This window comes from Mercenaria mercenaria, chromosome 16, assembly GCF_021730395.1.
Source record: "Mercenaria mercenaria strain notata chromosome 16, MADL_Memer_1, whole genome shotgun sequence".
Lineage (NCBI taxonomy): Eukaryota > Metazoa > Mollusca > Bivalvia > Venerida > Veneridae > Mercenaria > Mercenaria mercenaria.
Genome location: NC_069376.1, coordinates 73180170 through 73196871, shown reverse-complemented (window position 1 = coordinate 73196871; position 16702 = coordinate 73180170). Strand labels below are relative to the sequence as shown.

The 16702-nt window shown below is 35.7% G+C and overlaps 1 protein-coding gene across 1 annotated transcript; it reads right to left on the bottom strand.

Moving 5' to 3' along the window:
• Positions 1-419: 419 nt before the first annotated feature.
• On the bottom strand, positions 420-16397 carry LOC123540198 (uncharacterized). Its single transcript, XM_053527446.1, has 5 exons — positions 16091-16397; positions 14996-15144; positions 11857-12219; positions 10171-10625; positions 420-4739 (listed from the first exon to the last, which is right to left on the bottom strand). The coding sequence occupies exons 2-5, from the start codon at positions 15132-15134 to the stop codon at positions 2358-2360; spliced, it is 3339 nt and encodes a 1112-aa protein (XP_053383421.1). The 5' UTR covers positions 15135-15144; positions 16091-16397; the 3' UTR covers positions 420-2357.
• Positions 16398-16702: the final 305 nt, after the last annotated feature.

Below are 16702 nucleotides of genomic sequence, written 5' to 3'. Positions count from 1 at the left end.
AAATCTCTACCTATAGGTAATGGAGTTCACTGCATAGAAGATTGAAGAAAAGAACTACATGTATTATTTTATTAGTCCGAATTCTTTATTTCTAAAGCATCAACTTCAAATACTTATGCGGAATTATCGTTAATTTAACACATTTTAATGCATAGCAATCGAAAATTGTTTTTATAAAACATTCACCAAAAACACACTATGTGTAGAGAGATACACATAATGCCACTTTAAGACGGCCATGTGCACGGCGTATTATTAAGCTTTAGATAACTCAATTATAATTGTTGTTACTTTATAATACAGTTATAATTCCTATCGGAACTTTCGGAGGAGAAGTATAAAGGGAGATTACCCTGCATTTAATGTCTAAGATAGCAAAGAAGATTATCTTCCGTTCATAAGACGAGTACACTAATACATGAATGCATGGTTTTTATTCTGGATAATTTTTCACAGTTAGCTTAACAATATGATTTTGTTTTTGTAAACGCAATTTTGACTGCAGTCTGACCCTCTGTCGCACATGTTACAAGGAACAAGAGTTGTCTCTATTAGTGACAAATGCCCCCGAAGCGTGCCCAAAAATGCTACAGTTGTCTGAGCAATATATGCCAGAATAGTTTAGGTAGGAATCATTTTGTGACCTTGATCTGAGTGGCCCGGGTCATAAGCGCAACACACCTTGCAACCTAATGTGGTTAACATTTGTGTCAAATTATTTTCAAATCCCTTGATAAATGGCAGAGTTATGGACCAGACAAGAAAAAGACCATGCTAACCTTCGACTTCTAAGTGTGACCATGACCTTGGAGCTAGGGGTCTGGGTCTTGCGCATGAAATGTCATCTCATTATAGGGAACGATTATGCCAAGTAATTTTAAAATCCTTCATCGATGGCAGAGTTAAGAAACAGACCATGTTAACCTCTAAGTGTGACGTTGATCTAAGAGCTAGGGGTCTGGATCTTGCGCATGACACGTCGTCTAATTATGGGGAACAATTATCCAAGTAATTTCAAAATCCCTGGATAAATGACAGAGTTAAGAAGCGGATACCTGTTAACCTTTGACTTCTAAGTGTGATCTTGACCTTGGAGCTAGGTATCTGAGTCTTGCGCATGACACATCGTCTCATTATGGTTAACATTGAGACCAAGTTATTTTTTCAAATCCCTTCATGGACGGCAGAGTTCTGGACCGGACACGAAACAGACCCTGTTAACCTTTGACCTCTAAGTGTGACCTTGATCTTGGAGCTAGGGATCTTTGTCTTAAGCATGACACGTCGTCTCATTATGGTGAATATAAATGCCAAGTTATTTTGAAATCCCTGTATGGATGGCAGCTAGGACAAGAATTTACACGCAAGCACGCACGTACGCGCGGACAGTGCGATTTTAATATACCCACCTTCGGGGGGAAGGTGGGGGTGCATGAAAAGATCAAGGCTGCAATTCCATGTTTTCCTGTTCTCTGTCATGTAACAACAAACATTGGTACAAATGTACGAGAAAAAGTCGTTTTACAACAAGAAATTGAAAACGTATACTTTGCAATACTTAACATCCTGATCTCCCATTCAGTATGAATTAATACAAACTACACATTGCTCTAAAGATCATGGTACATTTAACAGAGACTTTAATCTGTTAAAATATCTCGAGTACTTGTGAGCGGATCGTTGTTTGATGTCTTGAGTTGGTCGTCAATAGGAAGATGTTGATATTTCAACGACTTAGGACTCAAAGAAGTTTTAAGATTTTAATGTTGGCTTTATTTGGCAATGGATTGTTATAAAACTTACAGGATATCTAAGTTTGAGATAATGTAACTGTCCTTTGTAAACGTCACGAATATATTTACAATAGCTGAGATCTAATTACTTGCAACTCGCCATTTAGGACGTAGCGTTAGTTCATGTGAAGACGCAGTAAAGGTGACTTGTGATGCGGTAGCTCTGTCGTCTTCTGAGCCCTTGGTTTGAGTGCCGGTCTCGCTGACAAGTTTTCTCACCATGTGACAGCTAATGTTCAACGTGCTGTCATAGAAGAGGTACATCATTGTTTCCGACTTTAGTCAAGAGTCAGATGTAGATCAGTCGGTAGAGAATCTGGTCGGAATTCGGAGGCCTTCGGTTTTAGTTTCCGTCTTATTGCACATGTTTCTCATTCTGTCATATTTGGCATCCCACATGGTGCTGTGACTATACTGCCCTGTTAGCCTTACGACACGCATAGCTAAACAAATTTCAATTAAGTGGGAGACGTTTCACAGCTCAAAACTTGATTCACAACAGTGGTAAGAAAGATTAATTTCAGATAGAGACTATACAGTATTTTAGATCTCTTCAAATGTGGCTCAGAAATCATCAATTACATTTCTTAATTTATCGTTGTTCACTGTAAGCTCGCCAATACTTTGTATTGATGCTATTAAACTTGACAAATACGCATTCTCGGAATTATGGTCCATCCAATATTTGAGAATGTAGAAAAGCGTTGTTGAAATTCCAGCATGATGATTTTTCATTTCAATCCTGTCAACCTCATCTGCGGGAATATCTAGTTCAAACGCAAGAAGCTTCCAGTTGGAACCGATCGCTTGTGCTATCTTCACTAAATCTCTCTCTGTCACTTTACGATCAGCAAGTTTTTGTTTGTTTTCTGATAATGTTTCTTTCTGAAACCATTCATCATCTGCTTGTCTAACCTGTATGCTATGGTTTTCATAATCAGGACAACAAACTTTCTTTTTTCCTTTGATTTCTTCAAATACATGAGACAACGTACTTCCTTTGCCATTATGTTCGGTATGGTTGCATTTAATATAATGACTAAATGGATCATTTCTTGGGTCATCATGAAGTTTTCTAAATTCTTGACGCACGACCATCTCCACATATCTTCGAAAACCGTCACTTATAACCGCTAAATCCTCTTTTGATGGAACCAGTTTTATTACCATCAATTCGAGACCCTTTCCTTCCACCTTTGTGATCTTCCCTGTATGTTGGAAATCTAGCAGAAAGTAACCTGCATTCTGGAAAACTAAATACTGATCTCGGAAGACTATTGGAGGCCATATTCCGACTGCAGCAGCTGTAACTCTTTCATAAAGAGTACTTAGCACGATATTGTTTTCCAGCGATATCCCAAGAATAACACTAGAAAACGTTTTACCGTGAATAAATTTTTCAGCCGTTTCGCTATTACAACAAGCTTTCAAAAAACTTGGTATCATGTAATTTCCAGTTCTAGTTATTGTGACTGATTTCGGAGTTTTGATTTCTTCCATTTTAAGAATCTCTGCTAAAATTCTGTGCCTTTTCAAAAACTTAAGTACAATTGCGGAAAACTTGGAGAACTGTTTGTTCTTACTCAAAACAGCGTTTAGTAATTCCTGTTCTAAAATGGCCATATTTATCATTCTCTTCCAAAGCTGATACAGCCTAGCACTTCCGTCACAGACTGATTTAGATGTAATGATGCATCGAAATGCATCCACAAGAAATTGAGGATTTAATATGACATATTCATTCAGTTCTTCTTCATCAAAATAAACAAGAGTCCCCTTATCATGATGGTACTTCAGGAAGAGCTTTAACTCATTCACGTCTTCTATTGGCGAATCAGAATGAGCATTTATACATTTTACCCTTTCAAATGTAACTATACGTGTTTCTCTCTCTTCTAACAGTAACATTTCTAATGGAATCCAGTTAGCTGGTATTTGTTTATTTGCTGCCTTTTTGATTCCGATCTGATGAATTATACTGCGCAAGTCATTAATTACATTATCATGCGTGTCAAAAATAGCGACAGCAAATGTCTGTTCATAAATATGTTTTCGTACATCTGTGCCAGCAAATAGATTTTTAACTTCTTCTAATTTGGCGTCTACATCACCTTCGAACGTATCTTTGTGTGTTCCTACGAGGATGATGACAGGTTCCATGCTATCGTCTGTGCCAACAAAGGCATTAATGGAATTCACCCAAAACATCAAACTGTTTTTCATCTTTTCCTGTCTCTCAGGGAAGTCTGTATCTTCTATAACGTTATCTAGATCTTTATTTAGGTCAAACACCAACAGATATATTGCATCTCTTGAATGAAATATCTGGTGTGTTGTGTAATAAATAAACTGTCCTCCAAAATCCCAAATAGTTGCCAGCAGCTCATCGTCTTGTAAGGCTTTATTGTGACGTAGGTTTTCAGAAAAATGTCTCAACAGTGTTCTATTTTTTGTGTAAATATTACAATTTTCGATGTTTATATCCCCTCCTGCATTTTCAGGTTCACGCGTACGTTTGCTCGATTCTCCATTTTTTGTATCACTGTCCAGTGATGTAAGTGACGCTGATTTGCATTCACTCAGCGGGGATGTGAGATCTAAACTGTCTTCCCACTTTTCGGTATTTTCATTGCCTTTTGTTCCCTTGACATTTTCTGAGTGTGCTACCGCGACAAGTCGACGAGAAAGCTCATGAATTTCATTCTTTGCTCCAAATGTTTCCCAGCCGCCTTTGCTTATTTTACACTTTCTTATATGCACGTCTATACCATCGGTGCTTTCAATATCATCTAATGAGTCCTGCAATAACCTTCTGGTGAGAGATGTTTTTCCTTGTCCATAAAAGCCTATAATGTTTACTCGTATGTGTCTGTCATTTTCCTTTCCAGTCTTCAAAGCTCGATCAAAAATTGCCTTCTCATAGGGGTTAAAGGAATCAGTTGCCATCTGAAAGTAACCCATGACATGAAATATCAGTACATGAAATTTAATGTTATTCGTAATGTCAAAAGTTGAATTGTATTTTTTCTTAATACAGTGTTATCTTATTATTTACCTTAATACTTTGGCAGATGATGTTAAATTTAAACAGACTACTCTTCTACGAAAGATATTCGATGAGTCAGTGCAACACGGTCGTAACTCATTTTTTGAAAACTTTACAGGAGAAGCAAAAAACATTTTTGTATTCAAATGATGTAATGAAAAACATACAATCTATATTATTTTTATCAAATAACAATAATAACTACAATACTATGGGAAAAAATGTCAAAAAAATGTTCACTGAGGAGTTATTTGAAAGTTTTCAGTTACGACCATGTTGCGCTGAAATGTGTGGAAATTTTGTCAAAAACTTAGTGCAACAAGGTCGTAACTAAATGATAACAAATAATTTATGGGAGATAATTCATAACAGAGATGTTTATTCAAAAGTCTATTAATTCAATATTTTTAAGCATATCCATTTATCTTTTTCTGTACTTTCATTGACTTGTTTTACTCGCAAAAATGTCAAAAAAAATCATATAATATGTAGAAATAAAAATGTACTACTACAAAAACACATTTTAAATTATTAAAAGTATTTTACAGTAAAAAGACAATAAGAGCTTGACTTGGTCCAAGATATTTGCATATTTACTGAATGTAGGCTCTGAGAGTTTTAATATTCAAAGTTATTTCAGTATTTTACAGTAAATGGACATAATATAAGAGCTTGACTGATCAAAGGTACTTGAATATTTTACTGAATATAGGCACTGGGAGCCTTTATGGTCAAACTTATTTCATTATTTTACAGTAAATGGACAAAAGAAGCTTGACTGGTCCAAAATATTTACATATTTTAATGAATATAGGCTCTGAGAGCTTTTATGGTCAAAGTTATTTCAGTATTTTACAGTAAATGGACAAAAAGTGCTTGACTGGTCCAAGGTACTTGAATATTTTACAGTATGTAGACACTGAGTGTCTTTAAAGTACAAGATATTTGCATATTTTACAGAATATAGGCATTATGAGCCTTTAAGGTCTAAGGTATTTGAATATGTCTTTGTTTAGTTATTAGATTTTCAACAAGAAATATGCACCGGTTCTGCAGCATGAATAACGCATGCCCCAGGAGCAAAATACTATTCTGCAAATAAACATGTGCATGCTTCTTGATACAAGTCTAAATGTCTTTTTATTACATAAAAATCTACACTTAAACAATTATCAATGGTATAAATTTGTTCTTTAGCTTGAGTAAAACTGAAAATGTTATAATTAAAGAACATGATAAACACAACAACACAGTCACATGAAACTAACATCAAAAATGATGCCATACACCTGATGTAAAATTTGAAAGTCAGTATGGTCTGTTCCTGGAAAATTTTGTAATATATGTATGAAGTGACAGCCTCTGATGCATATTTTTTGTCTAAATTTTCAGGTATTAAGAGGGTCCCCTCTTCCTATTAGGTTGGTCAGCGGGGTCTCCCTCTGGAATATAGGTATAAAATAGAAGCCTCTAGTGCCTTTTTGGGTCACAACTTTGAGGTACATGATGGGATACCTCCCTCCTGTTAAGGGGGTCAGGTGGTTCTCTCCCTGGATTTTCTTTTTTAACATAGGTATGAAATGGTGGCCTCAGGTGCAATTGGGTTTAAATGTAAAGGTATAGAAGGGGTTCAGAGGGTTTCCCCCCTAGAAATATTTTAAACATAGTTATGAAATACTGGCTTCTTGTGAATTTTTGGGTCTGAATTTTGAGGTACAAGAGGTTAGCCCTCCCTACTTTTAGTAAGACTAAAGTGAGGAGAGAGGGGAAGGGCTCTCCCCTGGAAATTTCTGTAATTTAGGTATGAAATGGTTGCCTCTTGTGCATTTCTGGGCCTAAATTTCGAAGTACAGGAGGGGATAACGCCTTCCTGTTTGGTATAATACCTCCTTCCTATTTGGGGAGGGGAATGTGTCTCCTCTGGAAGTTTTTGAAAATTAGGTATGAAACTAGAGCTGCTTTTGAGAAAAGCACATGTCTCCCACAGCTGCCAAGTCATCAGAATAGTAGTATGAGATCGGACGAGAAATGTTCAAGCGTAAACCTTTCTCCCTATATATTCTTAATTCCCAATCAGACTTCCAGTTCTTTGATTATCAAAAACAACCCAATCAGACTTTCAGAGCTTTGATACAACCTAATCAGACTTCCAGAACTTTGATTATCAAATACAATGCAATCAGACTTTCAGTGCTTTGTTTATCAAAAACCAATGTTTCAAGGGCCATACTTCCAAAGTGCCTGGGTTGATTTGGCTAGTTATCAAACTTGGATGAGGACTTATTGGCAAACACATTTTTTCAAGTTTGGGGAAAATTGGATGAGAACTGTTCGACTTAAAGAGTGTGGACAAGATCTGTGATAGACGGATGGATGGACAGACAGAGTTAATCAATATGTCTCCCACCACACAGTGGTGTGGGAGACATAATAATGGCCTCTAGTGCATTTGCATCGGTCTATATGTTTAGGTATAGAGGGGATACTTCCCTCCTGTTATGGGCTCGGGAGCATCTCCCCTCCTGGAAATTTTGAAATGCAGGCATGAAATGGTGGCCTCTGGTGCAGTTTTGGGTCTATATATTGAAAAAATATTATTTTGTTTGCATGTAACTTCGATGAGTTTAAGTCAGTGTGGGGTGGGGGATATAGGGGGAGCATGGGCTCTCTTGGCCATGGCCCTTGATCAGCCAGGCCTTTATGTTGGTGTTTTGCAACATAAAAATCAAGTAAATCATTCATTAAATTTAAATGTAAAATTATTAATGCTGATCATTTATGTTTTAGTGGTTTAACAACTTATACAAATATTCGATATACCTAACAAAATCTTCTGTATATCCAAATAAAACTTATCGGAATACGAGCTTTACAAGCAGAAGTCATGCTTCACTTATAGCACAGAAAAATTTCCACCTTTAATAATACCATTTTGTATTTTGCACAATTCATGGAAATATGCATACGAAAGGAAAAATGTTCATTGTTATCCTTTCACAGTTTTACATGAAACTTGCATAAAGGAAAGTTTATTTAAAAATTACAAGTATAAAAAGCATAGCTGTCAAGGCTCCACAAAGGCCACGAGTGTGATCGGGGTTCAAAGGGAAGGTTTTCCCTCATGGGGGTCTAGAGGGCGATAATCCCTAAAAGCCGGAAACGCCCTCACACGGAAAATATAGATTTTTAACACAAAATATATCTAGTTTTGAATAGTCTCCCTCCGTGTTTACTTTTTGTGACGTTTATTCATGAGGTGGAAATAACACGTTGCACTGGTGAATGTAAAAGCTGTATTATACGGTATGGAAACACCGTGTCAATGTCTCCTCGCATGTTTGATTCAGTATTATTATAAATTTTCTACGAAAAAAAAAACAATTGATTTCTTTATTTCTTTAAAATGCGTGTGACCTTGAATAGAAGGCATGTGAGCGTGATCTAGGGCCGAAATGCGTGTGTCTTGACAGGTTTGAAAAAGGTGCATTTTTTCCTCTTAAAATTAAGTCAAGACATTATGAATAGGGCTTCTGATGCTAAAAACTACTGAATTTGGAAGAGGTTTTGCTGAGAAATAGTTAACAGAGTATTTTTTTAACAGAGCAAGACTTTTTAATGTTTTGGTAAAATCCTAAACATGTTGGTCAATAAATTCTTAACACCACTTTGCATTGATAAAATATGAAATATGGTAATAATATTAATTTTGTAGTATAAATACCATTTCTAAGTTGTTTAAAAACTAAAATCATCCTTATTTATCATTTAACTATTGTAATATGTTACTCTTTGTGAGTTACAACCATGTTGCACAGAAATTTCAAAGTGAAATAGCATACTAACTCTGTGCAACAAAGACGTATGTTGAGTTACGACCATGTTGCACTGACTGAAAGTGTCTTCCTGAGATACAACCTTTTGACAATTTTACTTTTTTCACTTTAATTTTAAGAATGTGATTAAGATATTTTAACAAGTGATGTATTTCTGTTAAATAAGGCAAATTATGTAAAAAAGTGTATTTGGTAAAAAAATCAAGTTACGACCATTTTGCACTGACCCATCGTATTGTTGTTTCATATTGAAAAACTAAATATATATATAAGCATGGCTATCAATATGTTATAACACTTATCAAATCAAGTTTTCTATCTTTTTGACCAAATACCATCTTGATAATTAACCGCAGAGAGATACTGTGGCACCGTGAAATGTCGCAATATCGCTAAATGTCGCAACCACCGTTTAATGTCACAAGGTTGACGCTAGATGTCGCAACCACCGCTAAATGTCGCAAAATCATCTGCCGCTAAATGTCGCACCTTTAACGTTAAATGTCGCAAACATATGTCCATCGTTATATGTCGCAACACCAACGCTAAATGTCGCACAGCAAAATAAGGTAAGTTCAACTGTCTTTACTTAGAGACAAGATTGGATGAGTGCATGCAATGAGTGCTGAAATGGCATACCGTTCTGAACTGCACATTTGCTTTTCAATGGTCCCGCGCCATACGTACGTTATATATTTGATATTTAAAGATTAGATTTGAGCACTAACGCGGTACTCGCCACAGTATTAAAGTTATTCCAGGACTACGTAATTCTATGTGCAGTAGGTATGAGAGGGGGTCTATGTATTTCTTCTGTGGGGGGTGGGGGTGGGGTTACAACATGTCGAAACTATCGGTCGGAAACTGATAAGTATTTTTCAACTCGTACAACTAAAGCTCCGTGTTTGCTGTAAAGTAATTGTTGGCAAGTACAGACTGAACATTGCCTTTTTTTTTCAACCTTGTAAGCATTATGATGAAAAGAAAACTCAACTTTGTACTATAATTACCTTTTTTCATCCCCTGGTGTAACATATATTTCATTGTCATACCATTCGGTGAAAATATAACTATAATCTAAAACTCACTTGAAAATCCTCTCATATAAAATTAATTTCTCAAAAACCTTTCATGGCGGCATGAACCTCTTATTTATGAGCACTCGTAATAACTACCGGGACAGGTTTCAGCCAGTCAATGTTTGCAATATTCGGCCCGAAATATCTCAACAAAATACTTGCCAACAAACAATAAAGACGATAACTTAACCAAACCATACTCCACTAACAAAGTAGTTGAAAATCCAACTCTAGAACAAATTTATTCGTCTTAAATCTGCGTTAATATTGAAAGGACGATTTTAATTGGTTAGAGAAGAATTGTGACGAAATAAATTAAAATATTGATGAAACATGCAAAGGCGAAGTTCAACCAGGTAACAATAGTTGGCCTCTGGTATGCGAGAATGATGATATTGTGCAGAAAATTAGTTTCGTACTTGAGAGTCGAATGTAACAAGTTCTAGTGTTTGACCAAGTTGACGACTAAGATGCTGGAGGATATCCTGAATTGGAGTTACAAGTGCACCATCTTCCATAGCGCGGCAAATCGTACCAATACAATGAAATCTGTTGTTTGTGTCTACAAGATAAACTGCTGCTCCTGCATCGCTTTCCTTTGCAAACCTGCCATCACCATTGGATAACACACGGAGCTGATTTTGATATGTAACAAATTCGGTCAAACTACAATTTGCCGTCTCCCTTTGAATTTGAAAAAAGTACTCATCAGTCATGACTTTGCCTTCCTTTAGATAGAATATCCCTGATGTGAACCCAGTTGCCATTCCAACTTTTACCAGTCTGTATGTTTCTGTTTCTTGTGATGTAAGCCCTCTTGCATCCATTGCTGTACTAGTATTTCCACACAAAGGAAAATTTGTTCTGTCCAAGCCTATATTAATAAAACGATATTTATCATTATGTATATTTTATCAAGGCGCCATCCACAATCATCTTTTTTATTCTTCTGTTTTACATTGATAGCTGAATTAAACATCAATTATTTTTGTTGTTTTGTTTCCATAGAGGGGTATTCCGAAAGTTATGATACTAACCTCCGATCTAGGAATCATGAACAAGGTTCATCGGGTGAAAGCTATGTATCTCGGCACAGGCGTATTCGAATGTATTTTGTTTGTTGATTCCCCGCTGTTAAACCATTTCGATTACGATTTGAATGCAAGGCAAATTTAAATTACCTGAAAAAGTGGTGCTGGTTGGTCAAATTAGCAATAAAAGGCCAAACAGATAGATAACTTTTTATCCAAACGTAACAGGTAGTGTGTTTGTGTTTTCTTCTCCCGAAGTATAACAACAACAACAAAAAAGCAGGAACAAACCCTTTTGCCTAAAACGTGATTGTGAAGAATCGCTTAAGGACGGATTACACCAAACCGGAAGTGACTGTTCAGTTTTACTTGTGAAGTAGTCCAAAATGTAGTTCCATGCTTTGGATGAAATCTGGTGTAATGAGTGGTATGAGGAGGTGTCAGTTATATTTTTGGCTTAGTTTTATTATATCTTATTGTATTGAGAAAAGATGTAGACCATTTTCATTGTGAAATTCCTTGAATAAGTTTTATTTTTTGCGAAAAATATCTAAATACGCGTAATTGCTAAACGGCTGTTTTCATGGGGGCATTCTTAGAGGGTGATGTTTCTCAGAACAGATTATTTTTCGTAACATAACATGTCAATATTTTTCTATTTTTGATAAGGAGACATGTCATACTAAATGACCATATATGGTTTTCATATCATAGAAATGCTCTAAAGTGCTGAAAATCTTTTGCTTATTCTTGGCCACGAAATATAACTAAGAAAAAAAAACATGAATTAGCAAAAATTAAGTTTCATTAAGATTGGGCTAAATTTGTGACCTCTGGAATGTTAACAGTCAAACTGTTGACGACAGACGACGGATGACGACGGACACAGGGCGATCACAAAAGCTCACGTTTGAGCACTTCCTGCTCAGGGGAGCTAAAAACGAAATATATATATTTCTTATTCGGATTGTGTCTGGCCATATTTTTGTATTCTATGTAGCACATTTGCATGTTGTTTGTTTTTGTATGTTTAGAGTATCAAACCTGAGATTTATGCAGATTTCTTAAACTTGCCTGCTTGTATCATCTGTTCCTCTTTGACATCTATAAACTGGAACTTAACAGGTATGCACTCTTTAGATATCTTCACCAAAGCAATGTCCATATTTTCGCTATACTCAGCTGCAACTACATGTCCACAAATCCGCTGCAATTTCTTTGTCTTGTCCCCGCAAAATATATTCTGATAAACCAATGTCCCTTTGAAAGTTTCAAGCGGTTGATAGGGTCCAAAAATGTACCTTGCCGTCAAAAAGCATAATTCTCCAGTGTCAGTTATCCGGACAAATGGACCAATTGTTCCGGATAGTTCTGTATTGAAAGGCTGTATGGAGCCGCCTATTGCAAGTTCGTTATTGCAAATCCCACTTGAAAACCCTAAAAGAAAGAAGTTTTTCTGATTACTCATAATTATATTTGAAATGGAAAACCGATGGTAGTATTGTAAGTATACTGCGATGGTTTCTGCTGACAACAATGTTATATTTATTAACTCATACGCGCAACAGTTGATATGGCACTTTGAAATATAGTACGGCCTGATGTTCATCTGTATACTTTTGAAGTCATCCTTAGAATCTGTAAGCAATTAGATCTACAAAACTAAAACTTTGACGGAATCATTTTAGTCCTTAATGCAAAAATGTCATGCCTGAGTGAAAGAACATGTAGTATAATCATATAGTTTAACTGAAACGGATCCGTTATCAGATACCACATGCACAATATATGCTAATCTGTGCATTAAACTTCAATGACTAACGTCTGTTGTACACAACCTATCTTAATACAAACAGATAATTTCGATGAGTGTATTCTATTCAAATTTGATTCGAAGTAGTATTTAATTTACGCATAAGACAGTATATTAGTAAACGTTACTTTAAGCATTTTCATTTTTCTTCTGTATTGTTTTTAATTGTCCATTCAAAGTGATCCGCCCGCTTAGCTCAGTAGGGAGAACGTTGTTCTACAGACCGCGGGGTCGTGAGTTCGATCCCCGGGCGGGGCATATGTTCTCCGTGACGATTTGATGAAAGACATTGTATCTGAAATAATTTGTCCTCCACCTCTGATTCATGTGGGAAAGTTGGCATTTACTTGCGGAGAACAGGTTTATACTGGTACAGAATCCAGGAACACTGGTTAGATTAACTGCCCGCCGTTATATGACTGAAATACTGTTGCAAAATGGCGTTAAACCCAAACAAACAAACAACAAACAAACACATTTAAAGTGATCGCCGTTGACTTCCCCATGGTATGGTCTTAAATACCTGAAAATACCATTCCCAAGTGCTTTATTTGATAAATATATGCGCCCAGCTAGCATTATTTTCAGCCTTGGAAAGAGGACGAAGTCACAAGGACTTAGATCTGGTACATGATAATTGACTTGCATCACTTTTTCATCTCCGAGAAACCTTTGAACGATGGCACGTTTGTGAGCCGCAGCGTGGTCAAGAATCAACTTGACACCGCGAAGTTCAGTTTTTGACCGCAGTAGCTGGCTTTCCTAACAGTGTAGGAATTTGTACAACAGTACCCGATGAATACAAAACTTTTTTTACACTTTTTGTTCATTTCTTTTTGCAATTTCTGTTCTACGGTCACCTTTTCCAGACACTTTCTGTTGCCAACGCGACGCCGTAACTCACAAAAGTATGTATCAGGAGCTGTGACATTGTGAAAATATCTTATTTTGAGAACTTTCAGCCTTTCTTTAACACAAATGACCCCAATGACCTTTGCCTCTCGGTTAAGGCACCATCGGACACAAACCTTTCTTAATCCCAAGTGCTTAGTGAGAATCTTATGAGATCTCCCCGTTGACATGTAAATAATACATAAATAAATAAGGACAATCGTCAATCAGACATCTTACAGCAGCAATGTTCTTTGACGTCACTGATGTTTTGGACCTGCCAGGACGAGTCCTATCTTTAAGTACTGCTTGACCATTTTTAAATTTATGTTTCCCATTTGAAATAATTACTAGTATTCAGTTCGCTGAGTATCTGCCTTGCGGGTATTTCAACGTACTTTAATGTAAGCCCTAATTTCGTATTCTTGTTTGCTTTTCATAGCTAGATGTATTTTGCTTTGTGTGTATGGCTTTACCTGATAAAAAAACTAGATATCTCCGAAATGGTGCGATAGTTATCAATAAAGCTCGGCAGGATTATAAATGGGTTATTCATGTATTATCCATGTAATCCACAGTTTTGTCGTGTGTCAAACGTCTACGGGGTATCACACAATTGTCATTATATTCAGAATGGCGCTCGTGCGTGCACGTTCTTATCGTAAATGACATGTTGTCCTCCTCCGAAATAGGGCAGAAAAGTTGCAATATAACCTAAACTGCATTATTATTGTTAAAACAACGACATGTAACTAATACTCTATTACCATACAATTTACTTACGTGTTGTATAGTAATAGATACGGCAGTAAGAGTTTAGACAATCACTCATATTCTTTTAACTCCAACAATATTCTAGCCTTTCATGCGTTAAATGGTGGTCGAGTTGTGGCCCTCTATATTTCTGAGAAGGGTCAATAGATGTTTCAATTGGGTTAGGCTAAAATTAAGTACTCAGTCAAATAAATCAATGATTGGTGTTGTGAGCAAAGCTTCACACCGCACCCATTCCCCTCCCCCTCCCCGTCTCAACTTTTCCACATATTTTCGGGTCACCAACAAATCCAATTATTGATAATATTGGTCTATAGTTTTTAAAACATAATCAGTATAATAGAACATTGTATAACTGTCTTAAATTCAGTGCTAACTTCACACAAAAAATAACACGTTTTCATGTCCAAGATTAATTTTTAAATTGGTAAACACATTTCAAAAAGGGCATGCTATGGTAACCTACTGCTGTTGATAAGGTTAAACAAGTTTAAACGTTGAAAACGACTTTCCGTCTTATCAGTCGGGTAAACTGTTGTTTTGTTTTTTTTTCAAAATGTTACAAAGGAATAATAAATATTGGAAGATAATTTGAATGCATAGAATGCTACTAAGCATATTAACAGACCAATCGATTAAGTATGTTCATGAGAAGGATTCTTTATGTATGTTACGAATGAATAAACGTTTTGAAAGTTATATAAATATGTAAAAAATATATTGCTGTTGACATACCCGTTTCCTCGATGGCAGCATGTTCAGTTGTAGAGGAATTTGGATGTTGTAATTCCTGATTGTCCTGTGACTTCTTCCTTTTAAGACTTCCGTGAACTTTGTTTTGCTCAGTTAAATCTTCGTTTTTTCGTTTAGACATGTTTTTCACGCTGAGACAGACAGAAAAAGCATTCAAATATATCGTGATTGGCTTATAATTCATGTGCAAGTTCAATTTAAGGTAGAACAGAACTTCCGATCAAAATGTTTCTAAAAACACAATGGTAAGTCGAAAACATGCAAATTATAAAAAAGATATGCGCTTTATCAGTTTATGTTTGTCTCGGTGAATGAAGTTAAGTATGATTTCCGGTATAACAAACGTGCAAAATACTACGTCGCATAAAAAGAATGCAAACTATTTTAATATAGTTTCAAAATAAAATGTTTATGTTTTTAAGTATTTTTCACATTATGATAGCTGAATAGAGAAAATGCAGTAAATGGCGTTCGCAACCCGGTTCAATGAGCAAGGACCTCAAGAATTGATATTACAGAACTATTCTTCTAATCACTGTTTCTTTTTATGATTTTTCAGGTTTAGGGGACGCAAGGGAGAGGCGGGGGTGGGGGGAGGGAGTGGGATATATTAAATTAGCGACAAATCGTTGTAAGAGCTTCTCACATAAGTGAAGGTATTAGCTTTTGTTTGAATTATACATTTTTAAGTATAAACACTTTCATTATGTCCGACTTACAATGGAATAAAGTTACCGTGATAATCTTACAGCCTTAAACTGAAATTTGTTCAAAATAGGTATTTAGGTAAGGGTCTGCTATATTAAATTACACCCGTCTTGACCTGTTACCCTTATAACTTGAATGGTTGGTTGAATGCATTTATCATGCCTAAAAGAAATACTATATTTTGTGCATAATTAATGACAACTACCGAATGTATATTCAGGTAACTTTCGGAAACATTAACTAGTTACATTAATAAACCACGTAATTGAAAAATTAGGTTAAAACTTTCAATTGCAAATGGAAGCTATGTTTATTTCTGTCAACTGTTAAATTTAAGTTAAAATAAAAACAAAACTAAAAATAACTTACCTTTCTCCTTTTTGATAAAGTGGTATCCTTGTTTACATTTTCGGTTATGGTTTATTTGACCTTGGCAAATTGTCACGATTTCATTCAGTAACTTATTTAACCCTATTACATAGCTTGTATTATTGCATTTAATAGTTTAAAATAACTAATCACGGTTACATATACATTAAATTAAGATAATCAGTCACGCCAACAATTTTAAGTTCCTTTAAGATATTAGAATATTGACTGACCTAATTTCTATAAATAAAACATGGAAAATGGATATGTTCATATTTATGTAATACGCGTGTCAAGTATTGATTGTCAAGTTTAATTAACAGGATAATAACATATGAATTAGTACTTCATCCATGTCAGGTATACCGTATGATTGTTCTTACAATAGACCTTTTCGGTGCAAATGTAATACGACTACAAAAACGTATATGTATTTCGATCGATTTCAAGGGGTTTTCTCGAAACCCTTGACAGCATACATTGCATTTGAACGAATGAATATACACAGTGTCAGAACAGAAGCAGGTGCAAAACGCCTGGTACAATACTCTAGGCAATAAAAGCATGCCCAGTTGATGTGGATGGTGTATAACAAATTAAATTTAAACTGAA

Coding starts and splice junctions, on each gene's coding strand:
- LOC123540198 (XM_053527446.1), bottom strand. CDS start 15,134: ATGTCTAAACGAAAAAACGAAGATTTAACTGAGCAAAACAAAGTTCAC. Junction 12,220..14,995: donor TGCTGCCATCGAGGAAACGG/GTATGTCAACAG, acceptor TCTTTCTTTTAG/GGTTTTCAAGTGGGATTTGC. Junction 10,626..11,856: donor GGAACAGATGATACAAGCAG/GCAAGTTTAAGA, acceptor TTATTAATATAG/GCTTGGACAGAACAAATTTT.